Source organism: Sebastes fasciatus, chromosome 7, assembly GCF_043250625.1.
Source record: "Sebastes fasciatus isolate fSebFas1 chromosome 7, fSebFas1.pri, whole genome shotgun sequence".
NCBI lineage: Eukaryota > Metazoa > Chordata > Actinopteri > Perciformes > Sebastidae > Sebastes > Sebastes fasciatus.
In genome coordinates, this window is record NC_133801.1 from 36108169 (window position 1) to 36125669 (window position 17501).

At 42.4% G+C, this 17501-nt stretch overlaps 2 protein-coding genes across 2 annotated transcripts; one reads left to right on the top strand and one right to left on the bottom strand.

The window, feature by feature from the left end:
- The first annotated feature begins 934 nt into the window (after positions 1-934).
- Positions 935-6438, top strand: rrp8 (ribosomal RNA processing 8). Its single transcript, XM_074640522.1, has 8 exons — positions 935-1072; positions 1192-1301; positions 2021-2282; positions 2416-3286; positions 4482-4611; positions 4697-4803; positions 4897-4993; positions 5877-6438. Exons 2-8 carry the CDS (start codon positions 1197-1199, stop codon positions 5988-5990), a joined length of 1686 nt encoding a protein of 561 aa, XP_074496623.1. The 5' UTR covers positions 935-1072; positions 1192-1196; the 3' UTR covers positions 5991-6438.
- A 541-nt stretch (positions 6439-6979) lies between these two features.
- Positions 6980-17263, bottom strand: LOC141770688 (uncharacterized). Its single transcript, XM_074640521.1, has 14 exons — positions 17130-17263; positions 14839-15168; positions 14395-14703; positions 12047-12328; positions 11807-11960; positions 11271-11440; positions 10899-11180; positions 10460-10759; positions 10081-10362; positions 9806-9968; positions 9008-9168; positions 8776-8851; positions 7568-7595; positions 6980-7402 (listed from the first exon to the last, which is right to left on the bottom strand). The coding sequence occupies exons 1-14, from the start codon at positions 17194-17196 to the stop codon at positions 7271-7273; spliced, it is 2736 nt and encodes a 911-aa protein (XP_074496622.1). The 5' UTR covers positions 17197-17263; the 3' UTR covers positions 6980-7270.
- Between the last annotated feature and the right edge of the window lie 238 nt (positions 17264-17501).

A 17501-nucleotide genomic window follows, 5' to 3' on the forward strand; every position in this document is an offset into this window, starting at 1 on the left:
CAGATTTCATCCTCCTTTTTACTGTACAGCTGTTTTAGTTTTAAAACATATATTTTGCATATCTTTTATTGTAAATTTATATTTCAAAGTCATGATTCTTGACTTTTTCATCACTTCTTTTTTTCTTTTATTGTGACTGTTAAGCACTAAAATACCAAGACAAAGTCCTTGTATGTGTACACCTACTTTTCAATAAACCTGTTTCTGATTCTGATTCTGAAAAGCTGAAAAACAAATAACATGTAATTGTGTGAGTTTATGAAACTCATTGTGCAGTAGAATATCTAGGCATGTTTATATAGTGTCTAAATAGTATAGAGTATAAAGATAAAACAAGATGTATATTGTGTAGACATACTTGTAAGTATAAAGCAGTAATAAACCTGTGAGGTTTATGTGTGTGTGTTAATGGTAGGCCTATGTTGGTTTTGATTGGGTTATTACATCTAGTTGTATTTAATGCTGGACTTAAAGCCATAAATATGAGAACAGTTCTAATATCCCGCATTTATAATACATCAAATAAAACCACAGTTGTGTTTTGTTTTTTATCCAGAAACTTGTTTTTCAGAGTGGGGGAGTTTAGTAGCCTAACAATAATTCTGCTATTGGAATTATTCCGATATATCATTGGTTTTGTTGATGGTTGTATTTAGTAATTTATTATTTACTTTTTTTGTTATTATTATTATTATTATTGGTACAAATGGTTTCATATTGTTCACATCCCATAAATCTGTGGTGGACAGTGGACGATTTCATCCACTAGGAGGCAGTAATGCAACTGTCGGAAAACCCCTAGAAGAAGAAGAAGAAGAAATATGTGACGGGATGTCTACGTCATCTACATGCGCCTGTAGTTCTGTTTGGCTTCCTTCACGCACATGAGTCAAACCAACGTGGCTTTTGCTTTTGACAAGACATCTCTGCAGCTATTCCATGTAGTTACATGTTGATTAAAGAAAACATCTTTATACAAACGCCGTCATCAACGAAACCAGCTACTGGACGAGAAACCAGCTACTGGACGAGTCAAATCACTGGTTTAGTTCTGCCTCAGAGACACAAACTGGTGAGTTAGTGAATGAGCAGAACTAGAGCTGTGAGAGAGAAGAAGTGACACTCACAGCTCTGTTCTCATCTCCAGCACGGTTTTACATGTGTGTGCGTGTGTTTCTTCCAATCCTCCAGGAAACATGTTCAATGAGGAGGAAGACTGGAGTGACGAACAAGACACTCAAGTCCTGAACCAACCTGTCCTCTCAGACAGCCAGAAGAAGAACAGCAGCACTAATGTCAAGGTAAATGTCCATTCAGCTTACTGACCTGCTGCCTGCAAGTTGTATTCAAATAGGGGCTAACCAGTATTCCCATAGCATCTATAATGATATATGGTTGTATTTAGTATTCAGAGTTGTGCAAGGCAGAAGGTAATGCAACCACTAAAAAGGACAGCTGTTCTGGGAGACTGTCAAGCAGGGACACATGTCACATGCAGTTATATAGGATAAGAACAAAATCAAAATAAATGAACAAAATACAAACAAACATACAGTACAGATTGATTGATTGATTGAATTATTTGAGTGTCCTGCACCATTTGGTGCCCAGTCCATATGGGTTTACAAGACACTGGACAACAACAACAACAACCTAGATGGCCACATGACCAGTCATACCATACGGTTCCACTCTTTCAAAGAAAGAAAGAGAGGAGAAAATGTCAGTACATTCAAATTCCCTAACTAAAAGGTCTTATTATGATGGATACAGTGTTCTTTGTCTAGTTCCCATGTACTGTATGTACTGCAAGTATTACATGCAGTAGAAGTGTGGACATGTACACACAATAACACATCTTAACATGTTGTTACTTTCCCGAGCAAATACATAAAAAAATGAGATTTTCCACAGTTCCACAGAAAGCGTGATACTGTCTCAATGTTGTACAGTCTTCAATATTAGACTGCACATTTCAGTTAAAGTTTAATGATTTGATCTGAATCTATCCTCTAATCAGTCCAAGGTGGTTGGAAAGAAGAGTCTGCTGCGGACCCTGCAAGCACTGGGCTCAGTACCAGAGTGGAAGAACGACGACCATCAGCAGGACAGTGACAGTGAGGCAGAAGTGGTCCCATCACACAGTAAGAAAAAGAAGAAAAGAAGGAAAAGGCAAAAGCAAGCGGAGACAACAGGAGAGCAGCAAGAGAATGGAGACTTTGATCAGACTGTTAACAATGAGAAACCTGAAACAAAAAAGAGGAAGAAAGACAACACATCTGGTGAGTAATTAACTGGTTAAAAAGGCTTTTTTGTTAATAAGTATTTAATTGATTCAGAAACAGAACAATGTTGATGTTCACATTATTTAACCACATTATTTTTAATATCAAAATGCTTTCTTACTTGTTTAAGGGGCCCTGAAGGTAAAAAACCCATCTGTGGGCGAGACTAAGGATGAAGAAATGACCAAATCTGCAGAAGTGAACATAAACGAGCCAGAGGACACAGAGAGACGGAGCAGACAACAGTGGAAAAACAAAATGAAGAACAAGAGGAATTGTAAAAATAAATACAGCCAGAAAAAGCCTGAGGAGGAAGTCAATAAAGCACAATCTGCAGAGCAACGTAAGCCAAAGGAAGAAGTCAAAACAGATCCATATAGCAGCAACAACAACAACAACAGTCAGACACAAGCCAAGAAAAAGGAAAAGCAATGTAAACCACAGAAAAGGAAAAAGACTGAAGAGGACACTGACATATCCGGCACAACAGAATCACAGATGCTGAGAGACCAAAAGAAACAAATTGGTGACAAAGTTGAAAAAGGTACAACTGAATCTTGTGCTGACGGATCAAAACAGAAAGCAGATGCACCTGAAGTGGAGATCACAGATGATCAGCACCAGTCAGCCATGAAAAGACTGAAACCTGAACTGAGCAGAGAACAGATTCTGAAAAGAGAGAGGCTACGGAAAATGCTCACCAGACAGGAACCGGTCCAACAGGAGAGTCCTGCAGAGACAAAAGAGGAGCCGGCGGTCCCAGAAGAAGAGGTGAAACAGGACCGCTCGGCCTCTCTGAGGTCCCGCATGGAGCAGCGCCTGGAGTCGGCTCGTTTCCGCTACATTAATGAGGTTTTGTACAGCACGTCTAGCAGCGAGGCGAAACGCATGTTCAAACAGGACCCACAGGCCTTCGGGATCTACCACAGAGGATACACGACGCAGGTCCAGAGATGGCCCTCCAATCCAGTGGACGCCATCATCTCTTACATTCGACAGAAGTGAGATATTCTAATCAATATCATATTTTGCCTGTAATTCAACATTTCAGATTTCAGTTCATAAAATCAAACTAAGTTTTCTAATCTGGACATGGAAGTTCATTGTTGACCATTGACAACAGTGTGTAGGCCCATAGTAAAATAATCTATGTTCACAAGTCCTTTTACTAGCTTTTTGGAGCTTTCAACCGCATCTCAAGGTCTTCTTCAGCAACTGGAGCTGGCTCAGGTGTCCTCACATGACCTAAGAGGAAGAACTTGGGTCACGTTATAACAAGTATAACCCCTACACAACAAATTGACATGGAAGTCTCACACTTCTGTTACGTGGGGACACTTAAGCCAGCGCCAGTCTCTGAAGAAGACCATAGGATGCGTTTTGAAGGTAAAGAGAGATAGTAAGTGGACCTATGAGCATAGATAGTAATAGTGATTTTACTACTTCAGTTCATAGTTCAGAAAAAAATCTGTTAGGTTGCTCAACTCCATTGAGGTTCGTTAGACAACCAAACACACAACAACATGACAAGGATTTGAAATCACAAGATTCACAGTTCAGTTGAATGTGTGATGATGGAGTCATGAGCAAATGCAGTACGTTGTCATCACAGACAAAATAAGTTGCAGCTACAGTATCTCAGAAAAAGAAAATCAATACTTTACAAAGACATTTCAGCTCAACATCTGCACCAATCAACACATCTGTAACAGAACGTGTGCTGATCCATTTGATTCACCGATAGAGATCCTTCCATTGATCAATACAGCATTGTTCTAGACATACTTCTTTAGTGTCAGCCTTCTCTCAAGACATTAACATGACCACCTTCACACCGTCAAAGGAGTAAATAGAATGAAATATCCTTCACTTTTCTTCTTGGGGGTCCAAAACTCCCATTATCTGCATCATTTAGCTGCTGTAAATACCTTCCATTACTCTGCTAAAGACTTGGTGTCAGCGAAGAGTAATGCAGAAGATAATGCTGCACTGTGGGTGTTGAATTGATGCGTCATTTGGCTGCTGTGAGAAGGCGGCCTTGTTGATGTCAGCAGTTTGGGAGAACATCAACAGTTTTGGCTGTTTGTGGTCATATCAACTTTAAATCTGCAAAACTTAGATTTCATTTAAAGGCGAGCTGCTCCTTGCAGTTTAATATCCTAACTGTAAACACATCAATTCTGTCATTTCTTTCAGACCTCCGTCTCTGGTGGTTGCAGACTTTGGTTGTGGTGACTGTAAAATAGCGCTCAGCGTGAAGAACAAAGTGCACAGCTTCGACTTGGCAGCTGCCTGTGATCTTGTCACAGTCTGCGACATGGCCAACGTGAGTGTGTTGTTTTTTTGCTCCATGCCAATTCACTTACAGTCTGAGTGATTGTTAGAAAATCCAACTCATTGTCTCTGTGCAGGTTCCGCTTTGTGACGGCTCTGTGGATATCGCCGTGTTCTGCCTCTCTCTCATGGGAACCAACCTGGCAGATTTTCTAGTAGAGGCCAACCGTGTCTTAAAGAGGGGGTAAAATATATCACATTGATTCTGTACAGGCACAGCTGTTCTATGTTAATGTATGCTATATGTCTGTATAACTGTTTTGTACAATTATGGCAGGGGTGTCCTTAAAATAGCAGAAGTGGCGAGCAGGTTCGAGAATGTGCGGAACTTCGGCACTGCGCTGGCAAGTTTGGGATTCAAGATGGTGTCCAAGGTGAGGCAACAAACAAGATAAACACTATCTTTTTAATATTAACCAAGTTGGCAGCACATGTCACAGCTGTTTTAAAAGGAAATGGTGAGCTCATACTCCAATTATGAGAACCCCAATGAAGCAAATGGTCAGTCTCGCGTGTAAGCTGTGGAACTCCCTCCCAAAAGTCATCAGAGACCGCCATATTCCAGTCCCGCCTCAAAACCCATCTTTTCTCCTCTACTTACTTGTAGCCCCCCCCCCCAACATAGAATATTTATCACCACAGGTATCATAAGTTCTCTTTCCTTTTAAGAAGTCAGTTTGCTCAAAGAGGGAGGAAGTAGCTGGCAGCTGCATCTTTCATCATTTGTAGCGTGAGGCTGTGGGCAGTAAACCTCAGGTTGAAAACAATGGAAACAAACTACAAACCGACTTGATTAAATGTATTGAAGGTAGATGAACATTTTGAACAGCTCAATCTGAATCTGAGTTTAACCACATGATGAGTAGAACTCACTGTTAGCATGTATAATTAGCCCGTTCTCATTCCAAAGGCATCAAATACCAATGCTTTGTCACGTCTGTCGGCGTTCGATACGGCCGCCTTTGGCGGCGGTATGAGACGCACCAGGCTTTCCAGTAACTACAATGTTCACAGCACATGTTGGTTTGTGTCCCGTGTGCACCACGTCAAGTCACACTTGCTCTGTAAACCATGTTGGTTTTTCCTAAACCTAACTCTAGTGGTTTAGTTTAGTTCACAACATTAATCATGTGTTTACTGTAGACCCGTCTGACAAAGCGTCAGTGTGACGAGTTGGGATGAGAAGGCGTTGGTGTAATACATCGATCCAGCGACTGACTGTAAAGAGTGATTGGTGTTTTGTATCTGTTTCTTTAGGACACAGAGAACACTCATTTCTACTCCTTTGAGTTATTGAAGACGGGAGAGGCTCCAGAAAATATTAAGAAATTTGGACTGCAGTTGAGGCCCTGTGTCTACAAGAAGAGATGAATGTATGTGACAGGACTTCATTCAAACAGTGTTTGTAACGATACGTTTTTGGAACAATGTATTTGTGGATGTGCAGTTCACAGTGGTTGAAACAGTAGTTGTACATTTCTATCTAAATGTTCTGTTTTTGATTGCTACATTTTGAAGCTTCTGTAATTCACCGATTTGAACAGAGCTGAGTTATGTGCATTATTTGCAGATGGTTTTTCATATAATACAGGCCTCTGGGATCAGATAATGCCATCAATATCCAAATGCATGCAGGTTTCCTTCCATAGTCTCTGGTTTCAGATGTGCTGATCAGGGAAATAACCCCGAGTGGTGTTTCGTTGGAATGAAAACCTACATACATATTTGAATGGCATATTATATACAGATCACCTATTTAGTACATTTTATAAGAAAACACAATAGCTTGTTCTGTTGAGAAATAAAATCTACATTTCAATGTATGTGTCTTGTGACTGTATGGTATACAGGAGCGCTGGTTGTATTAGTACAGTGGTTGTGTGGTACTAAACCTACTAGAAACTGAAAATTACCATTTTATTATGTCATATTTTTTGGTTACTTCAAGAAATTCTTAAGAAACGTTAAGAGCATACAGATCCTCGAGGGATTCAGAGTGAAAGCTTAAAAGGAAACTGATTTTAGTTTTCACAGCAATCATAGACTAAGTAGTCGTGACTAGAACCTGATTCACTCAGTTGTATTTGTAATCATTTGCCACAAGAGGGTGTAACAACACAGCAACCTAAAGTGGGCTGAAGATAAGTGTGTCTGCATCTGGATCATGAACTGTATGACAATTTATTTATAGAGTTACTCCGGTTGTCACAACAGATGCTGCTCACTAATTTAGTCGACCAAAGATATCACAAGGGCAGATGGTGTGAAGCTAAAGTCATCTCTACTATATGTGGAGATGTGTTTGTTGTAGTGCAGCCATGTGGAAACAAGTTAATCAGAACTGCAAATTGGAAAAATAATTATATTTTGAGGATTTTATTGACAATAACAGAAAATACAATGTGCATAAAAATTTACACAATTCAAGTAAGATGAAAAAATGCATTTAAATCATTAATGCCAATCAGTCAAAATTAAAAACCTTAAGAATAACTCATATTTCAATACAAAAATAATGATTATTTCACTTCTAATGCTGAACTCATATAAAATACAGTGCAATCCTAAACAATGCTGCAGTTCCAGTAAGCCTTCATATCTAGTTTGTGCAGAATGTAAAGCACAATGTGTATTCCAGAGCCTTCTTATCTTCACACTGTACTCTTGATGTCAAGGACTATGGAGTAACTGATCAGTTTACTGTCGCTCTCTGTCCCTGCTTGCTTCTTCACCTGAGGAGAGCCGGGCTCCGTCATCAGAGAGGTCAAGGTTGAGACAGACTCCTGATTGTGATTATAGAGAGGGGGAGTGCAGCAGCAAGGGAAAAGAAGGAAACCGGTTGAGAGACTGTTCATTTTGGTTTCAGATTTGCATAATAACAGGATGAATTTACACTGAAAAACATCTTAATAAAGGAAAACAAACTTGCAGACTGAATTTAGCCTTACCTTATATTTTGTTCTGCTATTTCCTTTGCTGTAAAACAAAACAGAAAATAGTGAATGAATGATGTGAACAATAGGGCTGAACAACACCACTAGATGGCACTGTGACTTAATCTGACCCTCTGAGTTCTGTCCACATGGACAAGTTGCAGGTGTGAATGCATTATGCTACAGGACTATCAATGGACACAGCGAGTGGCGACCCGAGTCCTCACCATTGATCTCTCATGTCAGAAGCAGCAGCTCGCTTTGTACATTATGACCTCAGTGACATCAACCCAATGAAGACCTGCAGCCGTCATAAAGTGTCCCTAGTACTGGAGGGGAGGGTGAAGGGGGTTGACGGTCCCAAAATAGCTTTTCTCCCGGGGAGTCATGTTTTCTTGTGTACGCTTGTTGTACGCTGTGTGACTGACCTTCCCAAATTAGCCTGACAGGACCCTCCCACTGGGGCGAGGGATAATGGGGCCGAGGCTCTGTCAACCAATGGCACCTTGACCAAATGTTGTGACCAGAGAGCGAGGCCTATTGAAATAGCCTCTGAACCACTGTTGTGCTGCACAGCGCAGCTTTCTTCACAGCAGCGAGGCCTGATCTGATCCAGACATTCTTGAGAGAAGTTCGATTTGGCAGTGAATGTGAAAAATGTGGAAACTTCTGCTGGCAGAAGCCATAGGATCGTGACAGATATCCCACATCAGTCGTAAAAGACGAGTGACTCACTGACTCTTTTTTCCAACGGCAATAAGATTAAGAGATGGATTTGTGGATTTTTCTCATTGATGAATGGCAGCTCGCATTTCATTATACTAATAACTTCCGAAGATGTGGACTTTTTGAACCTTTTACCATCGCTTTGCAATGTGGTGTTGATGATGATGGGCCAGCAAATAGAAGTCTACTGCAGAAAGTGCCACAAGTAACACTGCTAAAAGCCAGAGCAGGAAACTGGAGAAGCTGTTTATCTATCTATCTATGTTCTACCTGTCTACAAGCAGGTCTGCGGTGGCAGAGGCACCTGTCTGCTTCAGCCACATTCTCTTCCTGTTTGTGAATAACAGCACGGTACTGGGGTTTTGGTGAGTTGGGTTAACGATCCACGCATCCTGTTTGTCTCGTATCGCTTGCCACCGGCAGCGTTGCCCTCACTTGCCTGTCAACACATCACCTGCCGAGCTGCAGCCTGTCACCTGTGGAGGCATTTAACTCACCAGCACACCCACAGGGTGACGATGAAGATGAGGATGATGGCTGAGGCCGAAGACACGCAGATCATAGCCGCAAGTACTGAAACACATACATGTTCATACAGTTGTTTAAGCCACAAATATTAAACCAAAGTCTCAGCAAACCTCATATTGAAACTAAAAACATGTTGATATGATCAGAATGTTTGAGTGAACTCTGATTGTAGATGGAAGATACAACACGGTAAACACTCACCAAGCCGTTTGTCCCTGCTCGTGACCTCCACCTGAATGTTTACTGTGGCTGCGTGGTGATAGAAGGACGCCCGGCAGCTGTACAGGCCTTCATCCTGCTCTGTGAGCTCTGACTGGAAGACCATTGCAGCCCCGTCCATTTGGACGAATGAGCCATCACTCCTGAAACACAAGTGACTTTTAAATCAATTTGTTTTTGAAGGATTATTTGATATTTTTCTTATTGTGCACAAATCAGCTGAAAAGACCAACAACCAACCACCCAATGTGTTAGTCCATCTCTCAATAGTTTGACTTTCATACTCTGTGTGTACCTCATCTGTTCCTAAACTAGAGACATAAACATTCCAAAATAGGAAGTTTAATTTGTTTCAAAAAGGTTCAGTAATTTCCTAAATCAGCTGGGCACTGTAGTTTTTAGCAAATGTTACTCAAACAGGAGAAAACATGCAGTAGTTAGGGGCTATTTTCAGCCACAGATTAATACACATGTGCTCTCGTGAGTATTTGTGGAATTGACTCAAAATAAATGAGTGCCCATGTTTTTTCATTGTTGGTTTAGGTCCTTTCATGGGATTTGTTGACAATGAGAAAGATATAGAATATATCTTAACTCATACTTTAATGTCCAAATTATGCTGGATGATATCCATATCCATTTTCAGGCTGATAATTGTTAACTTTGAGTGTATTAACTCCTTAAAGTGGGGAAAACGTTGAATTTTGTGCAGAACACTGTGCGTACAGGTGCTTCCTCATGATGATCAGGTGGTAGATAATAGAGGAATCATTTGAAAACCTTTTACAGTTGAGGTTGTACTCTGGCACGTTGCCTTCGACTCGGAGCAGTATTCTCTGCTTGTGATGATTTTCCTGGAGAGCCAGTCTGTGTGCGATGGGTTCACCACCGTAGCGGCTTTGCAGAGGAGTCGTGTGGTTTAAGACTCTCACAGAGGAGATATCTGCAGAACAGTCAGATAAACCTTGTATCTTTGTATCACTGAATGCATTTACGTGAATTACAACATTTAGAGTGACTGAAGTGTGCAGGAGCATTGATTCTGTTAAACTCACGGTATCTGGGGATGTGGATGGTCTTTTTCTCTGTGGCTCCATCTTTAAACTGATACACACAGGTCATTTCCTGCCCCTCATGAAGGGCCAGAGGGAACTGATAAGTCAGCCTGGCTTTATTGACACCTTCATACTTTGAGTGCAGAGATGTTTGGCCTTTAGCATTTTCAGGAAGGATCCAGGCGAGGTTCGTCCCGACACCCTCCCCTCCGCATTCACACACTGCCAGCCAGAGGGGAGAGCCCTGCTGTCTCACCACAGACACACTGAACAGAGGGGCTTCTGAAAAAGAAAACAAGGGGTGACAGGAAGGGATGAGCAGCTGTGTGAGTTTGCGTGAATCACAAAGTGAAATATCTCAAAGAAAGAATTAACGTACTCTGCACAAGAATGTGTATTGTTCTTTTTTCTGGTGCCTCCAGGCTCGGATGCTCCACCGTGCACATCAAATTCTGACCAGAATACAAAGACGACAAGAAGCGTGCAGAGCTCCAGGCCGAAACCAAACCATCAGCCTGGACTTCAGTCTCAGACAGATAACTGATGCTGTTGTCACTGTTCCCAACATGCCAGGTTATGGTTGCTGCAGGGGCAACGCTGTCCACAGAGCAGTCCACCTTTGTGTACTCATCACCGTCATTCCACTCAGTGCTAGAGGTGATGGTGATGTTAGGGCGAGCTGCATGGGAAAGAGAAATTAAACTACAAGAAGTGAGGGGTTTCTTTTGAGAACAAGATGAAAATTTATGCTGCTTATACGGCCAAATATGTCCGCTACTCAGACAAAAATTATCCATCGCTTGATTTGTCGAACATACCGCAAAGAGGGAGGGTTATGCTTCTGTTCTGTGGCTCCTCAAACGCAGGGTGATTTATCACACACTCTGCAGTGAGCTCCCAAGGCGAGCAGGCAGGGAGGAGTAAAACTCCCCTGACAGAGTGGCTTCCATTATGAGAAGTGAAATTGAACCAAGAGACTCCAGACACACCCTCTGGTAGAAGCCAGGACATGTTGGCTGCAGGAGAAGCGTCAGCTGCTGAGCACTCAATCACCCTGCGTCCATCTTCCGTCTGCAAATCAACTCGTATTGTGGGAGGAACTGAGAGGAGAGAGAAGGTTCCACATCAATGTTTCATAGTCAGACAATGAAGAAAATTCACAAATCTGAAATATATGCAGTGTCACCTACCAGGCTGGAAAACTTGAGGTTTAACAGTGACATTAAACGTCAGCGCTGCTTTAAGATGGTGATAGGAGAAGAAACATTCATACAGGCCGGCATGCTGATGCTCCACAGGACCCTGAACTGTGAGGCTGCTGCCAACCAGCTCCAAACCCTCAGGCAAGGGCCCGTGATCTCTAGAGGAAAACACAAGTAAGAATACAAAGAGGACTTCATGCTTCAGTTTGAATATTTTACCTATATTAAAATATGACTGCTATTTCAGTCAGGAAACATGTCTGAATCTGGTTCCTGCTGTCTGTCACTTGTGGTTTGGTGCCACCAAATGTGTTACCACATCCTCCACAGGGTACGTATTGTTTCAGTCACGTGCACAAGAAAAAAGTAGCATTGATTTTGAGAATATTTCAGTATGTTTCTGTCAGTTTCCCCATATTATTTTTTATTCTTTCCAAGAGAAAAAGAAAACAAGACACTTACAATACAATACAAAATACAATTCCAGGCCAGAGGTTGCCATTACATCAGCAAATATTTCTTACTTTGTGCAGGTAACGTTGTAATGTGGCACATTCCCCTTGACCTTCAGGCTGATGACGGTGTCACTCTGTCCTTCCTGCACCTCTAAAGATTCAGTGCCTTGGAGGTCATCACTGTTGATTATCAGCTCTGAGTGCAACGACTGAACTGACAAATCTACAGAATAGAAAGTACATCTCTGTAACTTCTACCTCATGAGCATCAGCAGAGTTTTTCAAAGGTGAATCCTTGATAATACTCACAGAAAGACTGCAGTGTTATGTCTCGTGACACTTTGTGTGTAAATGTGGGGTGGTCAAACATACAGGTGACGTTACGCCCCTCATACACGGTTGCAGGGAGGACGACTGAGCTTGTCTGCATGTCTAAGTCTGTACTGTCCTCTCTCTGCAGCTCTTCGTCTGTGTTCAAAGCCAAGACAATGTCAGCGGCAGGTCTCCCTCCAGACGAAATGCACGAGACCACCCAGAACTCACTTCCTCCTTGTTGTACAATCTCCGCTTTAATGGTCACATTTGGCCTCGCTAAAGAGCAGGAAGAAAAGTGAGAAGAGTTTATCCTTTCACAAGGTCGAATGTTTTTTTTCCAGCAAATTTAAAAGTCAGATATCAAATTGAGGCTCAGGGTGTTTTTGTTGAATAGGAAGCCGGGGCCGGATGAGCTAAACACAAGCCGTAAGGGGCTTCTGCTTGGGTTTTGGAGAGTGCTGACTTAGGCTTATCACCTGTCCCATCTGTTGGCCGGGCTGCAGCTGAGAGCAGATGTCTGGCCCAGCTGCTGTCCAACCAAAGCTGAGAGAACTACAACCTTTAATGCAGGGAATCAGCAGAGATCAGTCTATTATCAAATACATAAAAGTCGTGGTGTCATACAATAGCCAGCCATCCCTAATGAGTAAGAGAAATGAGCCTGGGTGTTGGGGAAGGGAATGTACGATTAAAGTGAGTTAATGCAATTTGGCTTTAAAAATGTCATCTGTTAACACCTGCTGTACAGTTCTGTGTGGATTTAACCACTGCAGCTGGAAAATTACCTAAGCTGTGGTACTTCAGTGGGATGTGAATGTATCTCGGACAAATGAGCTGGCTGGCCTGGCTCATACTAATGGGATCGTTCCCGTACAATCTGCTGTACGTGCACTCACTGAATCTATGCAGGGATCTGCCTAAAAAATTGAGTTTTGTCTCATGAGAGCATTTAAAGGTTGATGACCAAATTGAAATGGTCCTAATGAGCGGCATTATGCTGCACTACTACACAAGAGCATTTACTTCGATTGTTCGGGCCACCTATTTTGTCTGATGTGTGCTAGAGGCAGTACATGTAACACGGGAACCAAAGCATTGCCTACATGTGGGGTGTGAACTTCAACATTGCTGGGTAAGTTAAGGTGACAACAAAACCAAACTTGTGAGGATTTTGTATCTTTGCTACTAGCTGTTTCTTGCCAGCTTGGGTTATACATGCTTAAGTTTTGCTTTAAAGTTTTACATGAGTCATGTTTGACTTCAAGATGTATTTACAAGTGCAAAGTATTATCTGGGGATGAATTATGCTACATAAAAAGAAATAAAAAACTGTAAATGTATCTGTTTGTAATCTGATTTTTTGGGGCCACTTGGAGACATCAGAGACAAGTTGTGAATACAACATTGACATACCTTTTAAGCATTCAGCATACAGTATACAGAGCAACATTAGCATGTAGTTGTGTTTCGCGAATGTCCCATATTCACTCCCTTTCAGCTCTGTTTTTGGTCTCTACCAACTCCTTAGCCATTCACTAACTGTGTCTGTCTGTTGTTCGGTGCTGAGCCGTGCACGGTGGATTAATCAGAGCTGCCTGAAAACCAAAACAATGAGTTGAAAAGATGTTAAAATGCTCAGTAGAGCTCAGAGAAACTACAGAGTCGGCAGAATTCTCTATGGACTCATCACCACAATCGACCCCTTTTATAGTCATTTGATCCATTGTTAACATGAACATATAGATCATCGCAGCTTTTGACCTAATAAAAGTCTTAACAAACCGTCATTGTGAGTAAATAAAGTGAGTGTCTTGGATTTATAGATCCCCCTCATTGATCGTATGCACCCATCATTAATACTTTATAGTGTGCAAGAACTTTATTGAAGTTGAATTTGGAAAATGTTTTTCACCACTCACCAAAATTGCAATATGTGAGTAAAAGGTTTTTGATAAAAAAAATTTAACTACAGAAATACAGCCACAAAATTGCACGCTGCACTGTGGTATGATATTCTTATCAATTAGTTACTGGGTTGTTGCTGCATTATGGTGTTCCATATACTCGACGCCAGTGAAAAGGGTGCATTCCCACATGAGTGCATTGCATTGTGCAATGTGATTTATGGTCTGTCACTGTGTATGTGGAGCAGAGTGGGAGGGAACGGCCAGCGTGAAAAATCAGCAGGAGAAAGTTATTGTGTTGTGAGATGCTGAGTCATGATGCACGATCACAAGACTCTGACTGGTGATGCAACACAATATGCTCCCTGCTCCTGGCTGACAACACAGATGGACAAACACAACAACAACAGACCCGCTCAGCTGTGAGTGTGGGCTTACTGTAGGTCTCCACCCTGACTGTGGTGAGTTTGGGGCTTGGGAGGGTCGGGTGTTGGACCACACAGGTAACGCTGTCCTCGTCCTGCAGGTGTGTGGGGAAGCGGAGGATGCTGCTCAGGGTGAAGGTGCCGTTTGGGTGATCGGTTGCCCTCACGTCCACAGTAAAAGGGTAATCTGAAGGAGGACGGCCGTCAACCAACCAGCTGATGTGAGGCACAGGCCTGCCACCGACGGCAGAGCATGACACCGACTGGTAGTGAGAGCCGTTCATGGTCTCTGCATCCACCAGGATCTGTATGTCAGGCCGAGCTGTGAATGAATGAAGGAAACATGGAAGTAGGCATGTCTTGGCAACTTGGCAATTATGGCAACCTCATCAGGCTGATTTCTTCTCATAGTGGTGAATGATAAAATAATAATACATGCATTATTGGCTTGGCTTACCGACTACAGTGAGGAATGTGCTGTCATGACAATCCTCATCCTCATCCTCGAATGAAAACTCACAGATGTATTCTCCCTCTACTTCCACACTGGACACGTTCATCTTAACTGTGAGGTTGGTGAGAGAGTCTGGCTCTGAGAAGCCATCGCGGTTAAACACCTTACCATAAACAAATCCTGCCAGTCGCTTGTATTTAATTTTGGATTTAAATTTCCAGTCGGCGCTCTGGATCTCGCTCTCGCCCAGATATCTACAGCCCAGGTAGACATCCTCTCCCAGGAATGCTGTGATGTTGTGTGTGATCTCAATAATTGGCTCAACACCTGGACCTGAGATACAAAACAACAAAATGAGATGTCATAACTTCACCTGAACAGCCAACAGTGCAAACAGTAGCAAAGCAGAAATGACTTCAGGGGGAAAATGGGATTGTTCGTGACAGACAGCAGGTTTATAGATGTCCACTGTTGTGCCTGTAAAAGGGGTTTCTGCACATCCTATTGTCTCTCACTATAATGAAAGTGTGATGGATGAGTCAGTAGTTATGAGGTTCTTACTCATTTTATCATAATCAGAACGTGCCAGTGACTAATCAATATAGACAAGACTATTCTGCAGCCATGCTAACACGCTCACGATGACAATGCTGACATGCCGGGGGGGGGGGCAACCAAATACAAATACAAATGTCAACCTCATGGAGGTGCTGCAGGAAAAGTCCAGGGATCACCAAAGTCCATAGGATTCATCTTCTGGGGACCAGAAAGTCCATAGAACATTTCATAGCACTCCATTCAACAGTTGTTGAGATATTTCAGTCCGGCCAAACCAATGGAGCCATCTTTGCCGCTAGCGTGGCCAACAAGCGTACAGCTGCAACCCAAAAACTGGTATGAATGTATAAGTTAAAGATGGAGGAGCCCTCCAATAATCAAAGGGCTGACGACAGGAAATGGACTTTGCACACAACTGCACTTGACAAATGCAACCTTGTCCCCTAAGTGTACATTTAATAGAGGACTCCATTATGTTAATGAAATGAAAACAGTCCAAAAGTTACACCCTGATCCATCCAGACACCGACGACTGCTCCCCTCCACACTGTTGACAAATTAGCCACGATTAGTGGAGGCTTCAGAGGAGAGGACATATATTAGAAGCTGACAGGTTTTAACACTTGCAGAGAGGACAGGGTGCAGCCTCTAAAGCATACAAAGTCCCTTTCATCCTGCTTCCTCTGCTGACTTTATCAAAGTGCACTTGAGGACACAGCTTGCCCCATCAGCCCACTGAAGCCAAGAGGCTCTATTCAGCTTTAGATGCATGATGAGTAAAATGATTCTGCTGCACTGCTTCATGGAAAAGCACAGAACATACAGCCAGCTGCTGCAGTCTAAACTAAACTGTTTGCATCAAAAGCTGAAAGCTGAAACGCTGTTGGTCCTACTATACATCACAGCAAATGGAAACAATGTGGAGAGCCTCCAAAGCCTTTTAGGAGGAAAGGACACAGAGGGAGAGAAATAAATATGCTGTATCAGTTCAATTATGCCTTGTGGGTGTATAATTCATTTGCCCTCGCAGGTTATTGCCAAAATAAATGTCAGCCAAGCGTGGAAAAGGCACACCTTAAGGATACAAACTAAGTAATAACTGAGAGGGGGGAAAAAGCATGCACTGCATCATATTTCCTGAGCCCTAGGGGCTTCTTTTTCTCACCAACCAGTCACCAGTGGTGCACAGCAACTCTTCCTTCACAGACTGGGGATGTGGTAAACAAATGCGACTTTAAAAAACAGAGCTTTTTCACATGTTTCACAAACTTTCATCTCCAGCTGGGAGTCCCGGTGACAGCAGAAACAAAGACTTCATACTGAACCTGAAAAGCGTACAGTAGAAAATCTAAACATCGGTAGGCTGCAGAGGGTTTTCCCCTTACACAAAGAAAAACCTTAATGACCCTCATACATTCACTTTTAAAGGCTGTAAAGGTAACTAATGTGGTTTTAGGTGACACCACTGGTCGATAATAATGATAACTGCTGGAGTGACAATACCAACATTCCATCAGCAATATATTGCAGAAATAGTTATTATTCAGTACGTTCAAGTTGCATCCAGCATGTGGCTTTATTGCCTGTTTGCATTTATAATTGGACTAATCACTTAGGAAAACCATAGCAGCACTGTTTAGTGTAAATGCCACAGGTTAAACAAGACCTTGAGGGCCAGTAAAATAAGCCCATAAACAGCTGACAGTCACGGACGGGTTGTAACAATGCAGACTTACCCAGAATTTCCAAGCAGTGAGCAACATTTAGGACAAAACCCAAAATCAACAGCCCTGAGCATCCCATGATGGTGTCATTGAGTGAAATAGAGTTGGATCGACTGACTGTATGTGAGGCTTATGGGCATTTAAAGTGTGTGTGTGAATATGTGTGTGTGTGTGTGTGTGTGTGTGTGTGTGTGCGCTGTGGTTTATGGTGAGAGGTACCACTGGAGGTACACACCCTCTACAGCTGACACTGACGTTTGTGCTTTTGTGCATGTTTGCTGTCACTCATACACCCATATGTGTGCAGGCTCTCTCTCACACACACACACACACACACACATACACACACACACACACACACACACACACACAGTATGGTAGCTG